This window comes from Trachemys scripta, chromosome 15 (assembly GCF_013100865.1).
Source record: "Trachemys scripta elegans isolate TJP31775 chromosome 15, CAS_Tse_1.0, whole genome shotgun sequence".
Classification (NCBI taxonomy): domain Eukaryota; kingdom Metazoa; phylum Chordata; order Testudines; family Emydidae; genus Trachemys; species Trachemys scripta.
This window is the reverse complement of record NC_048312.1, coordinates 21,167,167-21,188,902: the sequence shown is the minus strand read 5'-3', so window position 1 is coordinate 21,188,902 and position 21,736 is coordinate 21,167,167. Positions and strand designations below refer to the sequence as shown.

The 21,736-nt window shown below is 40.1% G+C and overlaps 1 protein-coding gene across 1 annotated transcript; it reads left to right on the top strand.

The window, feature by feature from the left end:
- The first annotated feature begins 318 nt into the window (after positions 1–318).
- YWHAH (tyrosine 3-monooxygenase/tryptophan 5-monooxygenase activation protein eta) lies at positions 319–11,750 on the top strand. The gene is made up of 2 exons (XM_034791208.1): positions 319–734; positions 10,288–11,750. The coding sequence occupies exons 1-2, from the start codon at positions 648–650 to the stop codon at positions 10,942–10,944; spliced, it is 744 nt and encodes a 247-aa protein (XP_034647099.1). The 5' UTR covers positions 319–647; the 3' UTR covers positions 10,945–11,750.
- Positions 11,751–21,736: the final 9,986 nt, after the last annotated feature.

Below are 21,736 nucleotides of genomic sequence, written 5' to 3'. Positions count from 1 at the left end.
GCTAGGCCCTTCCTTTCAAGGGGGTAGCAACAGCTACCTTCAGTGCTATAGCTATAGTGTGTATGCATGGCAGCAGGCCAGCCCCAGCACCGCCTCCTTTCCTCAGCTGCTCTGCACTACCCCCTCCCTGTCTCCCACCTCCACCTTTGCAGCAGTAAAATGCAGCACTCGTAGTGCGCATGCGTTTGCCCCAGTCGCGTCCGGGGTGGTTATTTATAGTAAGTGACGTCACCTAGAAATAGAACGCGGGGGAGCAGCGCCTCCTCCCCTCCCCTGCGGTCTCCTCAGCTCCGCCCCCTCCTTGCCCTCACAGGGCGCAGGCGCAGGGGGCGGCAACAGTGCGCGAGGCACAGAGCGGGTAGGGAGAGGCGCGACTCGCGAGCTGTACACGCTGGTGAGGGAACAGAGCGAGCGCGCGATCTTCACTCCGCCGCGGTCATTGAGGTACCTACCAACCCCTGCCCCGGGAGCGCGACGCGCCAACGGCTGCCGGAAAGCCCGACGGTCCCTGAGCGCAAGGCGCCAACGGCCGCGGAGTGAGCGCGTTCGCGCGCCAGGTAACCCGTGAAGCGCAAACTCTCCGCTTAGTCCCCGCGTGAGAGGGGTGCCGCTGAGTGCCCAGCCCGGCAGTCACTACGGAAGCGGCCATGGGGGACCGAGAGCAGCTGCTGCAGCGTGCCCGCCTGGCCGAGCAGGCGGAACGATACGACGACATGGCCTCAGCCATGAAGGCGGTGAGTGGGGAGAAAGGTGTTGGCTGCGGGTCCCACGCGGAGGGAAAGCGGGCAGCTGGGCAAAGGCGGGGTTGGGCCCCGGGGCGGGGGATGCGGCCGGTCTCCGGGTCCCACCTGAGGGAGGCGGGGGCAGTGGAGCCCCGTACACGGCCCACTCGCTGCTGTGTCTTCTCAAGACTCATGGGTGGCGCCTCGTAACTCGGCGCGGGGAGCCTGGGATTTCTTTCGGCCGGGCTGGGAGTGGAGGGGGCTGGTCCATTGTCAGCGGACGGAGCCAGATTCCCCACCGCTGCAGCGGGGTGTCCAGCCCTTCCGCCCTCCAGCAGCAGTGCGCCCCCCCCCCCCCCCGTGGCGCTCTTGGCCCTTCCTCACGGAGGGTGTGTACTGGGTGCCCCTCTCCTTTCCTTCTCAGTGGTGAGTGGCCGGGGCAGCGGGTGGAATAATGCTCTTGTCCTTTCTTTGCCGGGGGGAACTTCCTCTTCCCCAGCGCTCCTGCCCCGCCCCTGTCTGACGCCGGCCCAGCCCCCCCATCCTCCGCGGTGGGCCGGAGATGCTGGTTTGACCTGAGAGCGTTGGTTCAGCGCGTCCAGGTAACCTGGGACCAGTCCTAAAGCTGTAGGCGCGGGCTGAGGGTGCTGTATGTGTGGCCTGGGCAGTCTCTGTGCTTAGAAGTGGGTCTGGAGAAGCCTAACATGGCAAGAGGACCCTTTCCTTTCTAGATGTTTCTATGGCATCAAGAAGGCTTAACCGGAGGAGGCCTTACCCACCAACCTGGGGAGTTTTCATTCAAAGATCGTGTAATAGCTGCATCCGGGAACATAAACACTCACAGCACAAGCTCCTTCAAGACATGCCTTTCTTCTACTGCGTTGAGAAAAAGAATTTGCTTGTTATATTGCCTACAATCTGTACATAATTTTGAATACTTAAATGTATTCAAATAATATTTAAAGGTAGATTAAATCTGCTCCTTTAAAACGAAGCATTTAACAGTAACTTGTACTGAACAGGTAATAAATTAGCAAACCAAATTTCTCATGTCTAAATTATATGTGAGATCCTGTGAAGTGTTTTAGCTTTTTAAAATTAAATTAAATATTGAATTAACATTCAATATCCTTCCAGAACATGTCTTCTCTACCTAATTCTTATTTATGATCATATTAATTTGTATTGTGTTAGCACCCATTAGATGCCCAGCCAATTCATAGCCCTCTTGTGCGGTGGTGCTGTCTAAATAGACAGTTCCTGCCCCAAAGAACTGGACTTCATGTGGAGTTCATATTATAACAGAATCAATCCATCCAAGATCCAAAATGTTATAATACATCAGTTTATATCACATGCCTTAAAATAAAAATTAAAAAAACTCTCATTCTGTTTGGTACTGTTTTTTATGGTCTGCTTTGTATGTAGTCTCGTACAGCACAACCTGTTATATGGCTAATAGAATTCTTACACAAAAGTACTCTTGGATATGTCTGTAACAGAGCTATTATGTTTAAAGTGAGCAATTAGCAAATCTAGTAGTGCCATTAATATACTTTAAGTGGGAATGACTCTACCCTTAGAAAAACCTTTCATTGCTCATTCTAAAAAATACTTACTTGGGCAAGCCTATATACAGATTTTAGTGAAGTCTATTGGTGATCCAGGAAATACTTTGTAAAATTGGGATACATTTAGGAATATAAAAATTACAGCTGAAATATTTTTACTATTCAAATATTGGAATGCATGAAATTAGAAAACAGAAGCAGAGTAGAGCTGCCATCTTTCAGGAAATGTTGCAGATAATTAGGGTTTGTCTAATAGACCATTTTAAATTTAAAAATATTTTGCTATTTTTTTTATCATTCCATCTTCCTTCAAAATCATTTGCCTTTGCTTACCGTATTTCCTTTACCCTCCAATAATGCATATGACAATACAGTTCCTCTAGGGCTGCAATGTCAGTATTTGGCTCAATGCACTGAATTTTTGACAAAGGTGCTAATTGCTTCTTTAATATATACCTCACATAAACTATTATAAACATACCCCAAATTGAAGTTAAAATGTTTCCACCTATTACAAATGATGAAAACTGTAGTTATTCCTTGAATACAAAAATAGTTAACTCCAGTTTCTCCAAATATATTTTTAATAAAATGTTGGTTAGCTGGATACTTTTTTGCAGGTTTTCATTCTAAAACATGATCCAACTTCTAGAACATCCTTGTACATTTTGGGCAGGTTTTTGGGAAAGGGTGGGAGCTTACACTTTTATACGAAAGGCAATGTGTTATGTGGGCTCTTACAATTACACACAACTAGTGTTTCCTCTAATTTCAGTACATATAACCTAAACCAAAAGTTTCTATCATTTTAAGTAGCCCTACCCCCGTAAAAAAAACTAATTTACAGAGGGAAATATTTGCTATCTGACAATTACACACACAAATGTAAACTGATGTGAATAGTCTTAAACGAAGACATTTATTGATATGAGGGTGCAAAAACACTTGTGTATAGTGGGAGAAATGCATCCCACATTTTCTCCCAAATAGACTAAAGACTTTAGCAGTATGTTTCAAGTTAATGGTAGTTTTATAAAAAGCTAGTTGATGTAGAAATTCTAATAATTTAAACCTTATAGGAAATACTGTATATTTGTTAAAGTAATAGTACAATCATTAACTGCTGTTGAGTTTTTCTTCTTGGCTGAATGCCAGCCTTTTCCCACCTACCATGATGAGTAGCAGGAGAGGAAGATAAAAGACTGCGGTGTGACATACAGTGAGTTTGGTTTCTTTCAGAACCCTAAAGTTCCCGCCAGTCAAATGTACCGCTGTAAAATGGCATTTTGCCAAGGGGTGTGGTACATTCATTTAATTAAACCCTTCTCTAGGGCTCCAGCAAACTAACATTACTTCTTGTGCTGGACTTGCGTATTGACGTTTTTAATTATTATACAGAGAACAGGAACAGGCCATAGCTGTGAAAAAACAGATATACTAAAAGCATATTTTTATTTACTTTAAGTATGGCACTTCACATGTTTGTGACGTTTGAACAATTATGTGAAGAAGCAATATTGCATTAAATGCTACTTTGTTCAAATGAATTTCAGAAATGGTATGAAATATTGACTCATAGCAAAAAGGAGTTAAGCTATTCTGCTATATACACCATGGGCTGTAGAACTGAAAATATATGAATTCCTGTGCATTTTGCTCAAGATTTTGATTAGTGTGTATTGCTATTTAATGTAGCAACATTGTGACCATATCTAATAACTTACTCATTTCAAATTAATGTAAGTAGAACTGAATTATTAATTTGAGAGGAAGTAATCTTGAGTAATACTTGTGTGATATGTGGAGTACTGAACTCCTTGCCAAGGCTCACTGCAGAAGGAAAGAAAATATATAACATTAATGAATATGGTATGCACGCCATTTTCAGTTATATTATTTTTATTTCTTTATATGTATAATAGGGCTCTAACTTAATTTTTAGGGAGCTGTTGAAATTTCCTTTTTCATATAAGGTGTTAAAGAATTTTGACAGATTTGCACTTTCAGTATTACATCGTCTGGCTCTTTACTCTTTCCAGTGATTGTCCCTTTTTGGTAGTACTGTGTGTGTGGAGAAGCAGGGATGCTTTTGATCTAAGTGCTACCCCTGCCTGCTGCAAGACTTTCTAGTGCTTTGTGCTGGTTTGATACTAAGGGTATGTTTTCAATACAGAGTTAACTCATGAGGTTGGCTTCCAAGTTAGCCTTGCCCAGATGTGAGCAGTCACACTGCAAAGCCATACCCAGGTTACTGTGTTCTCACTGATGCTGCCTGTCACCTGTGTTTCTCTAGGACTTTTGGGGTCATATGATATGACTCGTAGCCCATGTTCTTTATGGTATGGTAAGCTGAGCCTCTCTGAATCTTTCTGAGTTCGTTGCGGGAGAACTTGGGTGCCCAGTTATCAGACCTGGGGAGAAGGGTGTCAAATTGTAGGAAGACATTAGAGAACTGTCAGTACTCATGATTTAGTCAACGTCAGCACTGCACAGTGGGGCAGTTACCAGCCTGAGTTAAATCGGCACCTGTACTTTAATCTATACTCCCAGACAGGCCAGCTGAGGGGAGTGTGTTAGAATTTTATTGTTTTGCATTTTTCTGAGTTAAAATAACTCCATTAAGTAACTTGTTTTTTGTAAATGAGGTATAACTACTATCTATCTGAGGCTAATCTTATTGGGGACCATAAAGTCTTATTCCTTTTGTTATTGTTCTAATAAACTAGTGCTTGAAAATATTTGACCATTTTTGACATTATCTGACCAAGGTTGACTAGGCAATTGACCATTTAATTTTGGATTGGTCAAATTTCCAATCTTATGTGGATGGGAAGGGGGGGGGGTTAAGGGCAACACCTGAAGAAGAGCCTGAGTTAACTGCATAAAGACACACCCTCAGTGGCTCCTTTTCATATTCCTAGCACTGTTGTGGCTTGTACCATAGTAATGTGAGAGCATGCTTTTTGTTGACCATCAGGTAATAGGTAAAGTTTACCAACTGCCAAGCCCAAGAGCCCTCCACCTCCAGCAAGTGATGGGTATAGGGGAAGAGAAGCTGCCTTTTGTCCTTCAAGCCAATGTTTTTCAACCATGTGTGGGAGATGGTGGGATTGAGAAGCTGTCTGCAATGCCATGGACCTCTTCATTACATCAAAATGTGTATCATCCATCACCAACGGAAATTTATTCCTGCAGTGGGTAAAGCAGGAGGTGACTCCTTGACAGCCACCTGCCTTCCATTTCTTCTCCTGCAGTATACCCTAATGCAGTTGGCCACTGAAGAAGCTTAAATGTGCAGGCCTGCAACACCCTGCTTCTCTCACTGAAGCAAACTACAGGAGTAATGTGATTTGGAACCTTGAGACTCCTGTTAGATACCCACCCATCCAAAGTGCTGTCCATTCATTTAGAAGACTACCTGCAAGAGTGAGTGAACAATAAAATAGTGTAAAAAAACCCCTTCCAAAAACACAAATGAGAAGAAAACTGGGCAGGAAAAAAAAATGGACAGAAAAAAGTGATATTCTGGGACATAGGGCAAGGATTACATTAGAAAGGAGGGGTACCCATCAGTTGATCACGGGAAGGCAGGGAGTGCTTCTTCAGAAAGTGTAGAGCAGTGTTTCTCAAGGACTGCTTCATAGACCAGTGCCAGTCCCTGAGATTTACCTTACATAGTTTAGGAAGGCAGCAAACTGGTCCCTGGAATCAAAAAGATTGAGAAACACTGTAAAGAACTCCTGCCATGAGCAGAACAAGAGCAGTGCTGAAATAACTCAGTACACTGAATAGCCTCCTCCTAGCATGAGCTGCTGCTGAGTTGCAGATCTTGAGCCCCTTTTCCTCAGTTGTACAACTGACAGGCCAAAGAGCTGAGGTTACAGTGGAGTTTTACTGCACCCAGGCAGCCCTTGATGAAAAACAGGTCTTTCCAAAACTGTTGAGATTTAACAGTGTATAGTCACTATAATTCTACACTGAGTTTAAGGCGCTGTATGTACCACATACTGTATTGTAGTCACAATTGTGTACAGAGGTGAATGTGCCAATGCCTATTTTTGAAGGTAATCATGTCAATGTCAGTTTCTACATGAAACTAATCTGATTATAACCCTGTGGTGAGGGGGTGTGGGGAGCAGGGAACATATAGATTTGGGAATGGTGTGGGTTTGTTGTTTTCTCTTGTATGGATTCCTTATCTAAAAAATATTTTCAGAATATGATTCCAGGTTGAAGATTCATGGTGATGCATAGATAGCTTCAGCATACAGCCTACAAGATTCCATACCTCTCATGTCTGACAGAGGCAAATGGGAAGTGGTGTTGGGATCACTACTGGGTGAGATAGTTAAAGGTACCCTGCAAAAAAAATGGAAACTTCTTTTTTGTACTTTTTTTGTTTCTTTGATGTATAAAGACAGCCTGAAAGCTCTCATTCTCTCTCACACACTCTTCAGGTTTCAGATGTATTCTGAAAGTTCTCTCTTCTCTTTAATTAAAGGAATTGGTGCTGAATTCTTGATAGTGATCTCTAAGTACAATATTTGAGAGAAAACAGATGTTAACAGTTTTGAACTAAGAATAAAAATAACTGAGTTAATTAGGTTTCACTTCCTTGATACTTGCAATCTTAAAATCCTATTTCTTGTTCCACCATCTGTAATCTTCCAAGGGCAGAAAACTTCTAACATTTTAAAAAGGAAAAAAAGGGCCAAATGAATCTTCTTTTACCAAAAACACCTTCCCTTTCAGGCTACCTTAATAAATCATAAAGCAGCAAAAAAGTACCCACGACGATTTTTAGGTTTTTATCACCTTTTTAATGTCTTTTTTACAAGAAGACAAGGTATTTGCTTCCTTCAACTTGAATGCTAATTATCCTTCATGACCCTGGCTTTGCACTCACTGTGGGAATTGCATGTTTTGCCACATGACTTCCCCAGTATGGATTTGCAAAGGGACTGTATCTATAGAACAGCTGTGTCGAAAGCAAGCCCTATTTGTCATACTATTTTTGGAATGTTAAAGTTACCAAGCTGTTCTTGGATTTCCTTTAATAGGAAAAAAATTCTTGAAATGTATGTATGGCAGAACAAAATCTTCTGATTTCCTCTGAAACCCCTCACTTAATCTGGCATTGGAGTATGATACAAAGACACTGCTGGTCTCCTTGCTTAGTAGCATTATAGCGATGCATATGAATTGGATGTCCATACTGCTGCTTCTGTATCTTTCAGCAGCCTCTGTTCCAGTTGACCTGCTTGCAGAAATGACTTAAGAGATCTCCGGAGTGTGGTGTTGAGGAAACTTCTTATTTGCCTTGAGCTTGCTGCTTATGTGGTATACCACTGGATTCTGTTCTGTCAGTTCTTCCTGGTCAGTACATAATAGGCCACTAGGAGAAATAGTAAGACTGTTTGAGCTATGTAGCCATATGTGCTGGTGAAACCCAGTTCTGTCTTTTAATCAAATCCATTCTGTGATAGGATCCTGGATAATGTGGTTTTTGTTTTGTTTTGTTTTGTTTTCCTCACAGGTGCCTCTGGTAAGGAAGGTGCAACCTTCCTCTTGTGTAATACATGCTCCATTTAGCCTCATGCTTGTGACTTGTTTGTGCTCCTAAACACCTTTTTGGAGCTTCAGGTGATGCAGAATCTAGTGGCTCACTAACTGGTGCTTCTTGTGTGGAGCATGTTAGACCTGTGTTCTGGAAGTTTCACAGCCTACTATTTTTCTTGTAGGTATAATAAATTGTGTTCATTTTGATCTATAAAACCATGTGTGGTTTGGATCCTGGCTGTTGTGTAGACTGATGCTTTATGTGCAAATTAAGATCCGCTGAGACACTTAATTCAGTTTTAAAGATTGTTAGTTGTCAGGGGTTTGGAGGAAGGTGTTCTCAGTTGAGGTCTTTTGATGCTACGAGCTTTCCTGTGTTGGTCTGATCATCAGTCTGACTTTTACACCAGTCCCCTAAGTATTCTAGTTACTCATCCTTTTGCTTAAGGGAGGGTATGTACATAACTTGAGTTTCTGTTGTGATTGGAGAGGGAGAGTTCTTCAGTTATTTTTTTGTCAAATGGCTTTGTAATTAATATGTACTAATTTGCTGTCCAATATCCACGTGTTATAATGCACTTTAGTTTCAACTTTCACATTTTTAAAATTTTCATTATGCACACAGTTGTGGGGAATTAGGGATGCTTAAGTTTGAAGTAGAAAGAAAGGGCTTGGAAAGTAGAGAGAAACTAAGCGGGAGGGAGAGATAAAGGCAGGAGCATGAGAAGCATGGGCATGGAAAGAAGTTGGACAGCTGATGGGTTACGTTAGCTTTAAGAAATATGCTATAGATACAATGAACTGAGGCTAAAGATGGTGTATAGTTTCTCTAAATAGCAAGGATGACAAATAGTTTTGCTTTGGTTATCATTCAAATTTTCTTTAGATGAAGATGTCATCACAGAGGACTGTAGCTGGTTCTTGGGAACTTAGCTTTCCATAGGTTGCTTTGGAAAATGCTGCTCCTTATCATACTCTTAGATTTTTTGAGTCACTGAGCTGTAGAAGCAGTGCATTATGGAGGAATGGGTAGCAAGCAAATACTAAAGAAGTTAATTACTGTCTCTACAAGAGGTTCTCGTGGCAATAATGGTTGCACCACATTTAGAATTCTAATTCTTCATTAAGATGAACTGTTTTATATCTGAAAAATTAGACACCATTCTTGAATAGTTTATGGGTTACTGTAGTACTCTAGAAATAGAAGTTATCCTCTTGAATTTGGCGAGGAGAAATTTAAATGTCTGATTTCGTTATTTGTAGCATGCCTGTGTATTGCAGTGTAAATATACAAATTTCTTTTAATAGTTATGAAATCATTTTGGCTTCATCTCATTGGCAATGGGAAGCAACGATTTCCTTTGCCACATTATTTTTTTTTCCACAGTTGTCACACGTTTTTAATATGGTGTTGCTAATGAAGGATGCTTAGTATTGTAGACTCAGATAAGTCAAAGCACTTGCATTCACCAAGAATCACCCCCAACTTAAAACCTCCAATTGTTTGCTAAAATAGAACTTATCCTAATCTATAGAGTCTAGAAACTTTCTTCACAAACTATAGTAGAGTGCAATGAATCAAATGTATTATAAATATGGGATATTTAAAAATATTACTGAAGCTTCATGAGTCTGTATAAAAGTTGTAACAATTCATTATGTAATTATTGCAATATGTGTTTTTCACTTACTCCCAAGGAATGTTCCTCTATCTTTTGAACCTTCCAATCTACTCCATTTTATATAATTTCTTCCCTTGCCCAGCTTTGAAATGCTGGGTTGCAACCACCATTTTAGCTGAAAACAGGAGAAATTTTAATCAGATTGTGTGAATTACAGTCCCGAAGGTGCAGTGAAGGATGTGTTGTGTTGTGGAGCAGTACAACCCAGTTCTCCTCCAGTGACTGAGCATACTGTCTCTTCAGCATGCACCTTGGACCCCACAGTAGGGTTGAATATGGAGAGGAACTGAATTGTCTGGCAGTGCCCTGTACTGCCACTAGGCTATTGGGCAGTATAACACATTTGAATTCAATAGGAAAAGTGTGTAGTGTATTTGCCTTTTTGGAAAGACTTTCCAAATCCGTTGTCTTCCTCTGAATACTTCTGCATCTTGCCAGTTAGATGCACACTGTTCAGTGGCTGTTCGTAAGTCTCCTTGGGGAGACTTAAAAGTGTAGTATAAATGTTTACAAATACCTTAGGAAGATGGCATGGTAAAATTTAAAGTGAAATATGAATTTTCTTAAAGGAATTGACTTGCACTCAGGTCTTCAATTTTGGTTAAAGTGAACAAGAACGCCATCGTGTCCAGAAGGAATTTTTTCCCCTTGCAGTTTCTAAGTTGGTACGATGGAAATATTGAATGATGATTGCATTCTCTTCTTCCTCAAAGCCAAGCTATTTTAAGTTGATCTTTTTGTGTATATTTGCAGGTGACTGAGCTGAATGAGCCCCTCTCCAATGAAGATAGAAACTTGCTGTCTGTAGCCTACAAGAATGTTGTTGGGGCTAGACGATCTTCCTGGCGAGTCATCAGCAGCATAGAGCAGAAAACTATGGCGGATGGGAATGAGAAGAAGCTGGAAAAAGTTAAAGCATACAGGGAGAAGATCGAAAAAGAGCTGGAGACAGTCTGCAATGATGTTTTGGCCCTCTTAGATAAGTTCTTGATCAAGAACTGCAATGACTTCCAGTATGAGAGTAAAGTCTTTTATCTGAAAATGAAAGGAGATTACTACCGCTATTTGGCAGAAGTTGCTGCTGGTGAGAAGAAGAACAGTGTTGTGGAAGCTTCAGAGGCCGCCTATAAAGAGGCTTTTGAAATCAGCAAAGAGCACATGCAGCCCACTCACCCGATAAGGCTTGGGTTGGCACTCAACTTCTCAGTGTTCTACTATGAAATCCAGAATGCACCTGAGCAGGCCTGCCTGTTAGCCAAACAAGCCTTTGATGATGCCATAGCTGAGCTGGACACACTAAATGAGGATTCCTACAAGGACTCCACACTTATCATGCAGTTACTTCGAGACAACCTCACTCTCTGGACAAGTGACCAGCAGGATGAGGAAGCAGGAGAGGGCAATAACTAAAGAGCTTTCATCCCAGCCCTTCATCATCCACTCCACCATCCCCATTAGAACCATCCCACAATATTTCCTTGCCACAGTCTCACTAAATATCTAATGCTAAGCATATCTGTATTGTCAGCACAGCTGTTCAGATCTGCAGTCCACTTTATCAGGAGGCAGTTTTGGATAAGTCTTCATGAGCATTGCTGGATTGATTGATTGATCTGCCCTGTTTATCATAGTTGCACTTGAATGGTGCAGAAAGATGCATATTAAAGAGGCATTTTAGTTTGCCTATTGATTATCAAATATGGGCAAGAATAATGGAAAGTGAATTAATCAGAAGTCTAATCTTAAATTTTCCATTTGAAACAAGCTGATAGTGTTTTGTTGAGCAGTACATCTTGTGCATGCAAAGCAAATTAGCCACCCCGAAAACTTTTTCAACCGATGAAAACAGTTAAAAAGCTGATGTGAAGTGACAACTTAATTCTATTTATCAGTTTACAAACTGTTCAGAATGTGAGGTTTTGGTAGCAAGTTGTTTTTTGCCTCTTTAACTTATGATGTGCACAGACTTTCATTTAATGCAATGCATCTACTTAAAAGTTTTGATACTTGTAACCTTTTTTGCAGTTGTTTTGAAAAATCATGAATTTATTTTTTGTAAACTCTTTGGCTGTTTAGTTGTCTGTGTATTCTGACAGCGCCATGTCAGTGTTAGCCCATGTTAAGATGGATGACTCTCTGAGATGCCAGACTTCTAAATTTAATGTTTTGGAATTAAATGAATAAAATAAAATGCTGCTTCGGAAATATTATCTCTACATGAGCTGTCCTGTCATCTTTTCATAAGAATGGAGATTTACAGAGGTGTCCAGCCTGCAAATACAGTCCTAAATACATTCAAGAGAATGTAGCAATCCAAACTAAATACGTAACATTGCTCACCTATATCCCAGTGGGGCTGCCAATTGCATATTCAGTGCAGTAACTTGTTAGTTCAGCTGTAATTCAAGCCTGCCAGTCAATGTTTACAAGATTCTAAAGAGTATTGCTTGTTGACATACTAATTAGGTAAGAAAAGACTTGTATTTACTGCTTCTGTCCATGGTGACTTGCAGATTTTTTTTCCCTTAGAAATTACAACCGAGTTGCTTATACCCATTAACGAATTTTGAATTAAGTTTCTTTAACTGAAACCATAGTATTATCTTGCACTTGTCTATACAAACAAAATGCAATCATGTTGCTTAATTAGTGTTGGATCTTAAGGAGTTCCTCTCAAGCTAACCTAAATCTGATCCCCAAATTCACTCATCTGCCCTATCTTCACTTACAAATTAGTTAATATGTATTGATTCCTTGTCTGCTCTTGCATTAACCTATTTAGTCATGTTCTTTTCCTACCTCAGACACATTTTTAATCCATAACAGACCATCACCCCTCACCCTGTGGTTTAAATTCAGCCTGAGGTCACTGTGCTGTCCAGCCAGCCCTGCAGTTGCTGAGAGCCCTAGGCAGTAGAGTCCCATTCTGGAGTGGAGTTGAGCTGGTTGAGTCTTGGCTGAATAAAGACACCTTTTTTCTGACTCAGCAACTGGCCAGTCAGCCACAGAGGTCTTGGAGAGGAATTGCTTGACACCCTGCTTCTCTCACCAGTTGCTCACAGCTAACAATGTCCTATGTAGAGGGAGGAATGTTCAGCTGACTAGTAGCATACTTTACCCACCCCTGGTTCTACTGTGCAAGGCTGTGGTCGTCTCACAAACCGCTGCTGTTCTGAGCAGCTTCGTCCTATGTCCTTTCTGTGTTAAAACCTACTAAGTCCAATTACACTTTGTCAGCTATGTTATCTGTTGCAGTATTAACACCTCCATTTCTGCCTACATTACGGTTAAAAACATTAGTAATACAAATAATACTCTTATAACTGTGTGCTACGCAGCTATTAAAAATGGTTACAAGTGTTTCCAGGAGGAGACAGCAGCTGTATGGTCATATCTATGAGCAATTTGAGGAGGGAGAAGGAGCGATCTAAGAAGTTATTTGGGGAGGTAGCAGCCTTGCAGGGATTGAAGAATACTTCCTGCAAGAGTTACCTTGGACAGTAGAAGACTATAATTGAAGGTGCGTGAATACTCTGTGTGGCATGAATTTGGCTGGAGGGAAGATAGGGCTGTGACCAGGAGAAGGGTAAAGAGAGGTGGTGATGCTTCTTCCCTTAAACATTTACAGGAATATGGGGGAAATCACTTTTTCAATACTTAAGGAATGCCCTGAGGTAACTATTTTCTTGAGCTCTTATGAGAGACTTTATCAAAACCTCTTTCAAAGCCTATGTAAATTACATTCAGTAGTTCTCAGTTTTCAGAGAATTGTATAAATTGTATAAACCATTGATTTTAAAAACTCATTTTATTCTTAATTTAGACATGCTTGTTTTTCTCCATGAGGTACTAATCTAGGTGCTTTATTTCACTAATGAATTTTTTTTTCCTGATTCTCTTGTGACTTCAGAGTAATATTAACAAGGTTGATGAATCCTTCTGTTGGAGCCCTTAGAAACTTGCTCCCTTTACCAATGAAGATTGGCTTTTTGGCAGCTGTTGCATCAATTTGAAGGGTAGGGGAGAATTGGGCCCTCATGGCAGTCCCCCTTATACAGTGTATAATAAGGACAGGGTTAGTGCCAAGAACTTGCCCAAAATTGTTTGAGTTCCATATGAGCCAATTTATTCATCTAGTCTTCTTCAAGCTTCACCCAACTGTGGGGAAAGTTACTACATCGAATATGTGATGTTTAAGAGTATTATGATACTGTAAAGGACAAAATCATTCAGGAACACACTGGCATTCATTTGCTGAAAGGGTTAAGGATCAGGCAGTAACATAAATTATTGAAACCGATCAACTGCATAAGGACATATTATGAGTTAGCTGGGTGTGATCCATCTAACCACATCAGCACTTTCCACTGGAGCTCCGTCAGCCTCTACTGTCTGTTTGGCAGATGTCCTTATTTCTGAAATCTAGATCAGCTATGTAGAGCTTGGTCCACCCCTTTTCAAGACAATATTCTGGTAGGGCTGTTCTGTAGTCTAAGTAGTACTCCCATTTCTCACCATTCTCTTTATGGTAAAAGTGGTTCTCTGAGATGTGTTGTCCATATGGTCACTCTTGGGCTGCATAATTTTTTTGGCCAGCAATGTCTGTTGGAGCTGGGCCTCCCTATCTGAGTGCAGAATGGGCCCAACTGTCCCTCGGTTCTTCCTTTAGCCGTACAGAATCCCAAAGGCATAGGACTCTGTAGTAGCAGGGAAGGAGGGTGGGTCATGGAATCCATGTGGGCAACATATCTCTAAGAACCATGTTAATGTAAGGTGAGCAACTATTCTTTCTGTTGAACAACTTTCCTAAAGTAACTCTCCAACACTGTATTTCCTTTGGATAAAAAATCATGTTTCTAGACTCTCTGCATGACAGTCCACTCTCTAATACTCAAATCCATAATATGGGTTGGTTGGGCTACAGTCTATTAATAGGTGAGCAGAGCTGCCATTGTCTATACAAAGAGAGACCGCATGCATATTGTCGTTACTTGCATGGACCTCTCAGCAGCTGGCATGAATTGCATATTAGTCCCGGGAATGTTGTTTGCGCACTATGGCGAACTTCAGCATTTGCTCAGGATGATGGATGGAGGTGAAAGACTGCCCATACTAAAGGGGTTGTTGATTTTAAAAATGCATGCAATGAACATAATTTAAATGATGATGCAGAATTAAGGTGTGGGTGAAAACTGATGATAATGTAACCTACCAAATATTCTGTAACAGTTTGGGGCCAGTTTGAAATCCTTAATCCATACCTATTGGAGGAAGGGAGGGAGGAGGAGGTGGCAGCGGCAGTGGGTACAAGGGGGAAAATAACAAATTTGGATGCTCTGGGTTCCAACTGTAAGGCAACATATATATTCTATCCTGTTTTATTTGGAAAATATTGTATAGATCTCTCTACACCCATAAAGATGGAACTATTTTAACACTCCTGTCCAAAATAAAGCAAAAACATCAAACTTATGTAACGTGCATCTGAAACAAAAATTTATTTAAAAGGAGATAGAGAATTAAAACTTAGATTCCACTACAAATCACATTTACGCTTGAACCTTCTCATGTAATAATCTCTCTAAAGAGTAATATGGACTGTTTTATTAATACCTACCCAAATCACACTGTGGTTCTCTTCCAAAAGCATACCCTTCATCCAGAGTGTAAAAGCTGACCCTGGCAACTACCACTGCATAGATGTGACAATAAGTGCTCCAAAAATGCCATGCTTGTGGTTTAATATAAATGTTTAGGAACTTACATACATTTTATAATGGCCATTCCCTTTTATCATAGTCACCTTTTTATCTTTAAAAATTGCAACAAAGACAGCAATTATCAGATACTCTGCTTTAGGTTCCCAATCCCGCAGAGACTTGCACACATTCTTAATTCTGCATTTGCAGAGTGTATGAAATTAAGCGTATTTGGGGGTACAGGTGTAATAGTACAGTTTTTGAAGAGATTAGTATGAAAAACATGAAGTACTTAAAGCTCCATGTGGATATAAGGGGGTCTTAGTTCTGAGTCTTTCTTTTTCTTAGGGTGTTGGGATAGATAGATTTTTTTTTTTTTTGTTTCAAAAACTCTCCCTACCTTTGCAGTGTTTTATATGTTAAAGAGCCAGTGTCTGGAGGAATAAGGTACTATAGACATCCACCATTCACTGATATATCAGAGTACCGCCCAAGAAAATAAGTAGGTGCCTTATTGAGATATGATTCTCTTTCTGACAAGCTAGCACAATGTGGCATTTACTCAGCATTTTACAATGGTGGTTAACATTCACAACCATGTCTGTAAGAATAACCTGTAGATGTGATCATCCAGGCCACTTGCATGGGGCCTACCTAAAGGTCAGTTGCTCAGTGGAGTTTCTTCATGCTTATGCTTTCAGATAGAGAAAACTTAGTGGGATTTGGTCCGTGTGTAAGGTGTGCTGGCAAATACTTTAAAGGGGGGGGGAGGAACCTAAAGGGCTATAAGAATTTCCTCCTGTATCCCACTAGAAATTCAAGACCCACGTGTGGGAATCCAGTGAAATAGCTTCAGAGAAGAACAAATAGCAGCTAAGCAATATGTTTGATAGTAGGAAGGGAAAAATGATTAAGGAGAATAAGATTGCTAACAAAAGTGTGCACCACTAGCCCAGACTTCCTTTGTTACAGTCTCATTAACAAAGAGGATTCTTCTGGAGATCCATGTTTGCAAGAGTATTTGAGCTAAAATTATAATTTATAAATATGAAAGATTTAAAATACAATATAAATTTTTGTAAGTAATAAACTTTGAGTAATAAAATTGTTAAAGATGAGGCTCTAGAGGAGCACCCAGTCATTGGATTCCAAGACTATAAGCCCTGGGATCTCCAGGTATCATTTCCTTCTTTATGGGGATAGGTGTCCATAAAATATTTTGTGGAAAAATGAATAACAAAGGACAGCAACTAATACGTCAGCCTGAAAACATTGGTTTAGATGGATAGTTTTACTAGAAGGTAGAATAGTCTAAATTTTAGCAGTCACCAAATTTTTTTTTTAGAATTTTATTTCTAGTAAAGGTAGTCTCTTTGGATCCCTCTGAATACCAAATAGTATATTTGAAAGGTAGTCCTACTAGTCTGTTCTCTTGTCTATTATATTACTATAGCTATTTATAATAAAGTAGTTTCCACCAGGTAGGTAAACACAAATTATTACTCTTATTTACAGGTTCCAATATTACTGTTCATGGTACAAGAATGCAACAATAGAAAAAAAAAACATGCTGGAGGAAACAATATTTTGAACCAACATGTAAGTAGTTATGGGGGGGAAAACCCGTGCGACTTTGAGTTATAACTCTTACCTCTTTCCTCATCTATAATTCCAATACTTCAATGGTTTTACATTCCTCATTTTGGGCTAAGTACTCAGCCCTTCAGTGTACTCAAAAATTTGGTTTTGTTTTGCTCTCATCAAAGATTGTTCCAAAACTGACCTTAATTGCCTTTTCATTCACCTAGCAGAGCTAGCTTCTAGAATTTATATCCTATGTTTCCTTGGTATTATTCCACTGCACCTGGTCATTCAACTTCACAATGTGATTGTGAGAGTCTGTAAGTCCTCTAAGGGTCATACAACTCGGTTTGTAGGGTAAAATATTTAAACAAAGAGAATGTCTAACTTTAAATGCTACAGCTGTATCTCTTGGAGAAGTGGTAGCTAGGTCAATGAAGAATTCTTCCATTGTCCTAGCGCTATCTACACTGGTGATTATGTTGGTTTTAGCTACATCTCTCAGGGGTATGGATTTTTCACACATTAGTACAGCTCTATCTCTCAGGGATAAGTTCCTAGTGGAGACCAGCTCTGAATGGGACCTGCCTGATGTCTGCTCTGATACTTTTTATAGGATATGAAAGGTAAAGGGATGTGGCTCCCTGGCTTTAGAGAGAACTTTTGTTCTAGTCTGATCTTCTAAGGATTTTGTCCCATGTCTAAGGGAGAGAGTCTTCAGTGGTGTACTTGGAGTAAATTACACAGTCATTAGGATCTGGAGTTTTGATTTATCCTCCTTACCCCTTTCACATTTCCTTAAATTACTAGAATTGTTGCCATACCCCTGAAATGCCTTATTTGGCTGCATTTGATATATTTTGAGCTGACAGACAGCTATAAAAGCCATCCAAAGGATAGTTACAGCTAATTTAAAAAAACAACCACTTTTCGCCAAAGTTTAAAATCTCAGAACATAAAGTATATTGCTGTAATAACCACTGGAATCAATGGTTACTGAACCCCACTGTGTGACAGGGGTATACCCTTTTTGTAATCCTGATCTGATTTTGGGTGACTGGGAACAGGAAATAAAGATCAGTCTCTTGGCAGCCCGCCTGTATGACACCTTTACTACAGTTGCTGCTTTAATGTGAAATATTTTGCTTTGGTCATTTGTTACTTTGATATTTTGATTTTGTTGGTAACTGTCCCCAAAGTATTTCAATGCAGGTGTGATCCCCTGAAGTCCCTTTCCAACATGCTTTCTTCATATTTAAATACTGAAGGCAGGTTCATTGTGGTATGACTGATGGGGAAATGGTTGGTTTCCATAGTTTAAGCATTAATCTGATTTTGTCTTTACATAAAGTTAATCTAATTGCTTTAAGAACCAAAGAGTGCCAGGAATATCTTTTTGCATTGCCAGTCTCCATTCATATTATACTAGAGTATCAAAGCAGTTTCTCTTTTGTTCGTTTTAATAGTTCTCCACACCCTGAGTCACTCAAGAATCAGAGGCACAGAAATTAGTGAGTCAGTGGCAACAAGTCCAACAAGTGCATTTTGGGACAATAGTCCTTGAAAGTTTCACTCTTGTTGATAAGAATATTGTGGTGGGGGACAGACTTGATAAATTATATAAGGGTTAGTTATTCTGTGAATGTTATGCATTACCAATGCAGCCTTCTGTTTGCTGCTCCCAAAAGAAATGAATTCCTTATTTTTATTTGATAGCTCATTTTGTCATATGTGATATTACACTGAAGACGTGATCCAGATGTTAGCACATGACTGTGATTATCCTCTATTTTAAGGAGTGAATATGCACATTTGATTGCTGTTTAAAATCTTTTTGGTACTCTAATAGTAGGGAACTTGGAGGCCAACGGGGTTGTCTCTGGCTCAGGCTCTAGTGACAATTCAGTTTCATTTTGCATTCAAAATAAGATAAAATTGTGAATCTTTGGATGTCTGAAAACTTGTATGATGAAAAAAACTTTAAATCAAAGTGTAGGAGGCAAGAGCCATTTGAGACAACATGCTTTGGAGTAGTTCTTGTGAACAGCCATAATCCTAATTTTAGTTTATTTTTGTTTAAATCATTTTTCACTATCACTGATTTGATTTTGTTCTTCAGATTATTTAGTTAATGTTTGTAAAGAGCTTTGAAAATGAAAAGCACAATTGTTGAGTGACCGAAAGGGTCAAAAGTGAAAGTTAGAGAACGTGGTATTTTTCAAATCTGATATTACTTCTTAGTTACTAAAACTGCCATTTTGTAATGTATCTTTTTAATCCTATCCTATCTCCTAGAACTGGAAGGAATCTTGAAAGATCATCGAGTCCAGCCCCCTGCCTCCACTAGCAGGACCAAGTACTGATTTTGCCCCAGATCCCTAAGTGGCCCCCTCAAGGATTGAACTCACAACCCTGGGTTTAGCAGGCCAATGCTCAAACCACTGAGCTATCCCCCTCCAATATTTTGATACTTTTGCTGATGCTTAAATTGGTGGACATATTAGATCAGATCTGATCTCACAGTGTAAATCTGGAGTAACTCTTTTGACTTTAGTGGGGTTAGTCTGGTTTTACTTTGGTGTAACCGAAATCTGAATTAGAAGAGCCATCTAATATAAACTATGCTACCTCTAGTGCCACTGGCCAGTAAAATAGAGTAGAATAGATTTTAAAATATCAAACTCAGGACTTTTAGATAAATTTGTTGTTCCACTGTATGTGATTCTCTCTCTAGCATAGAAAAGGTCACTGAAAATCCAATTTAAATATTGAACATAAGAACGGCCATACCGGGTCAGACCAAAGATCCATCTAGCCCAGGATCCTGTCTACTGACAGTGGCCAATGCCAGGTGCCCCAGAGGGAGTGGATCTAACAGGCAATAATCAAGTGATCTCTCTCCTGCCATCCATCTCCATCCTCTGACAAACAGAAGCTAGGGATACCGTTCCTTACCCATCCTGGCTAATAGCCATTAATGGACTTCACCACCATGAATTTATCCAGTTCTCTTTTAAATGCTGTTATAGTCCTAGCCTTCACAACCTCCTCAGGTAAGGAGTTCCACAAGTTGACTGTGCGCTGCATGAAGAACTTCCTTGTATTTGTTTTAAACCTGCTGCCTATTAATTTCATTTGGTGACCCCTAGTTCTTGTATTATGGGAATAAGTAAATAACTTTTCCTTATCCACTTTCTCCACATCACTCATGATTTTATATACCTCTATCATATCCCCCCTTAGTTTCCTCTTTTCCAAGCTGAAGAGTCCTAGCCTCTTTAATCTCTCCTCGTATGGGACCCGTTCCAAACCCCTAAACATTTTAGTTGCCTTTTTCTGAACTTTTTCTAGTGCCACTATATCTTTTTTGAGATGAGGAGACTACATCTGTACGCAGTATTCGAGATGTGGGCGTACCATTGATTTATATAAGGGCAATAATATATTCTCAGTCTTATTCTCTATCCCCTTTTTAATGATCGCTAACATCCTGTTTGCTTTTTTGACCGCCTCTGCACACTGCGTGGACATCTTCAGAGAACTATCCGCAATGACTCCAAGATCTTTTTCCTGACTTGTTGTAGCTAAATTAGCCCCCATCATATTGTATGTATAGTCGAGGTTATTTTTTCCAATGTGCATTACTTTACATTTATCCACATTAAATTTTATTTGCCATTTTGTTGCCCAATCACTAAGTTTTGTGAGATCTTTTTTGAAGTTTGTCACAGTCTGCTTTGGTCTTAACTATCTTGAGCAGTTTAGTATCATCTGCAAACTTTGCCACCTCACTGTTTACCCCTTTCTCCGGATCATTTATAAATAAGTTGAATAGGATTGGTCCGAGGACTGACCCTTGTGGAACACGACTAGTTGCCCCTCTCCATTCTGAGAATTTACCATTAATTCCTACCCTTTGTTCCTGGTCTTTTAACCAGTTCTCAATCCATGAAAGGACCTTCCCTTTTATCCCATGACAGCTTAATTTACATAAGAGCCTTTGGTGAGGGACCTTGTCAAAGGCTTTCTGGAAATCTAAGTACACTATGTCCACTGGATCCCCCTTGTCCACATGTTTGTTGACCTTCAAAGAACTCTAATAGATTAGTAAGACATGATTTTCCTTTACAGAAACCATGTTGACTATTGCTCAACAGTTTGTTTTTCTATGTGTCTGACAATTTTATTCTTAACTATTGTGGCTCTGTGTTTATTTGAAGGGGTTTGCAAATCACCAGACACACCCAATGGCTACATGTTTAGGAGGGCGAATTGTGTAGTTTTATTTTTGCTGATCTTTGAGATAAGGCTCTATCTGTTTGCAAATGTTTTGTCACCATAAAAGTCATTCAGAAGCTGAAGTTCTGAGCGATCTATTCTGCAGGACTGTCTCCACCTGGTTCAGTAAATAGAAGTTATTTGTTTTCCTGTGTTGATAGGTTTACTGGGAAAGATATGGAGGGAACAGATGTTTAGTAACTTCCCAGGACCAAAGGCAGGCTCTGTCAATTTGAGGGAAACCTTAAACAAGATCAAGGCTATGCACACAATCTGCAACACTTTTATTTAAAAAAAAAGGTTAAAAACAAACATAACTACTTCTTGCCACCTTGTCCTTATGCCTCTACCTCTAAACATGTGACACCCCTACCACATAAGGGATGGCTGTGACGGTGGGATGTGACTATATCCAATTATAAACTGCATTTTATATTATTTACTGCACATATCACATATATAAACTTACTTATTGTAATGCATTCCAGACAATGCACTACCCAGGAAAAGAGCTAGACCCCTTTTTGATGGCTTCTCGGTGATAGTTCTTCAAGGTGGCAATCTAGGGTCATTGACTCTGTCTCTGAACTACTGGCCTATCCCCATGGAACAATGGATTTTCTACATAGGAGTCTACACGAGGG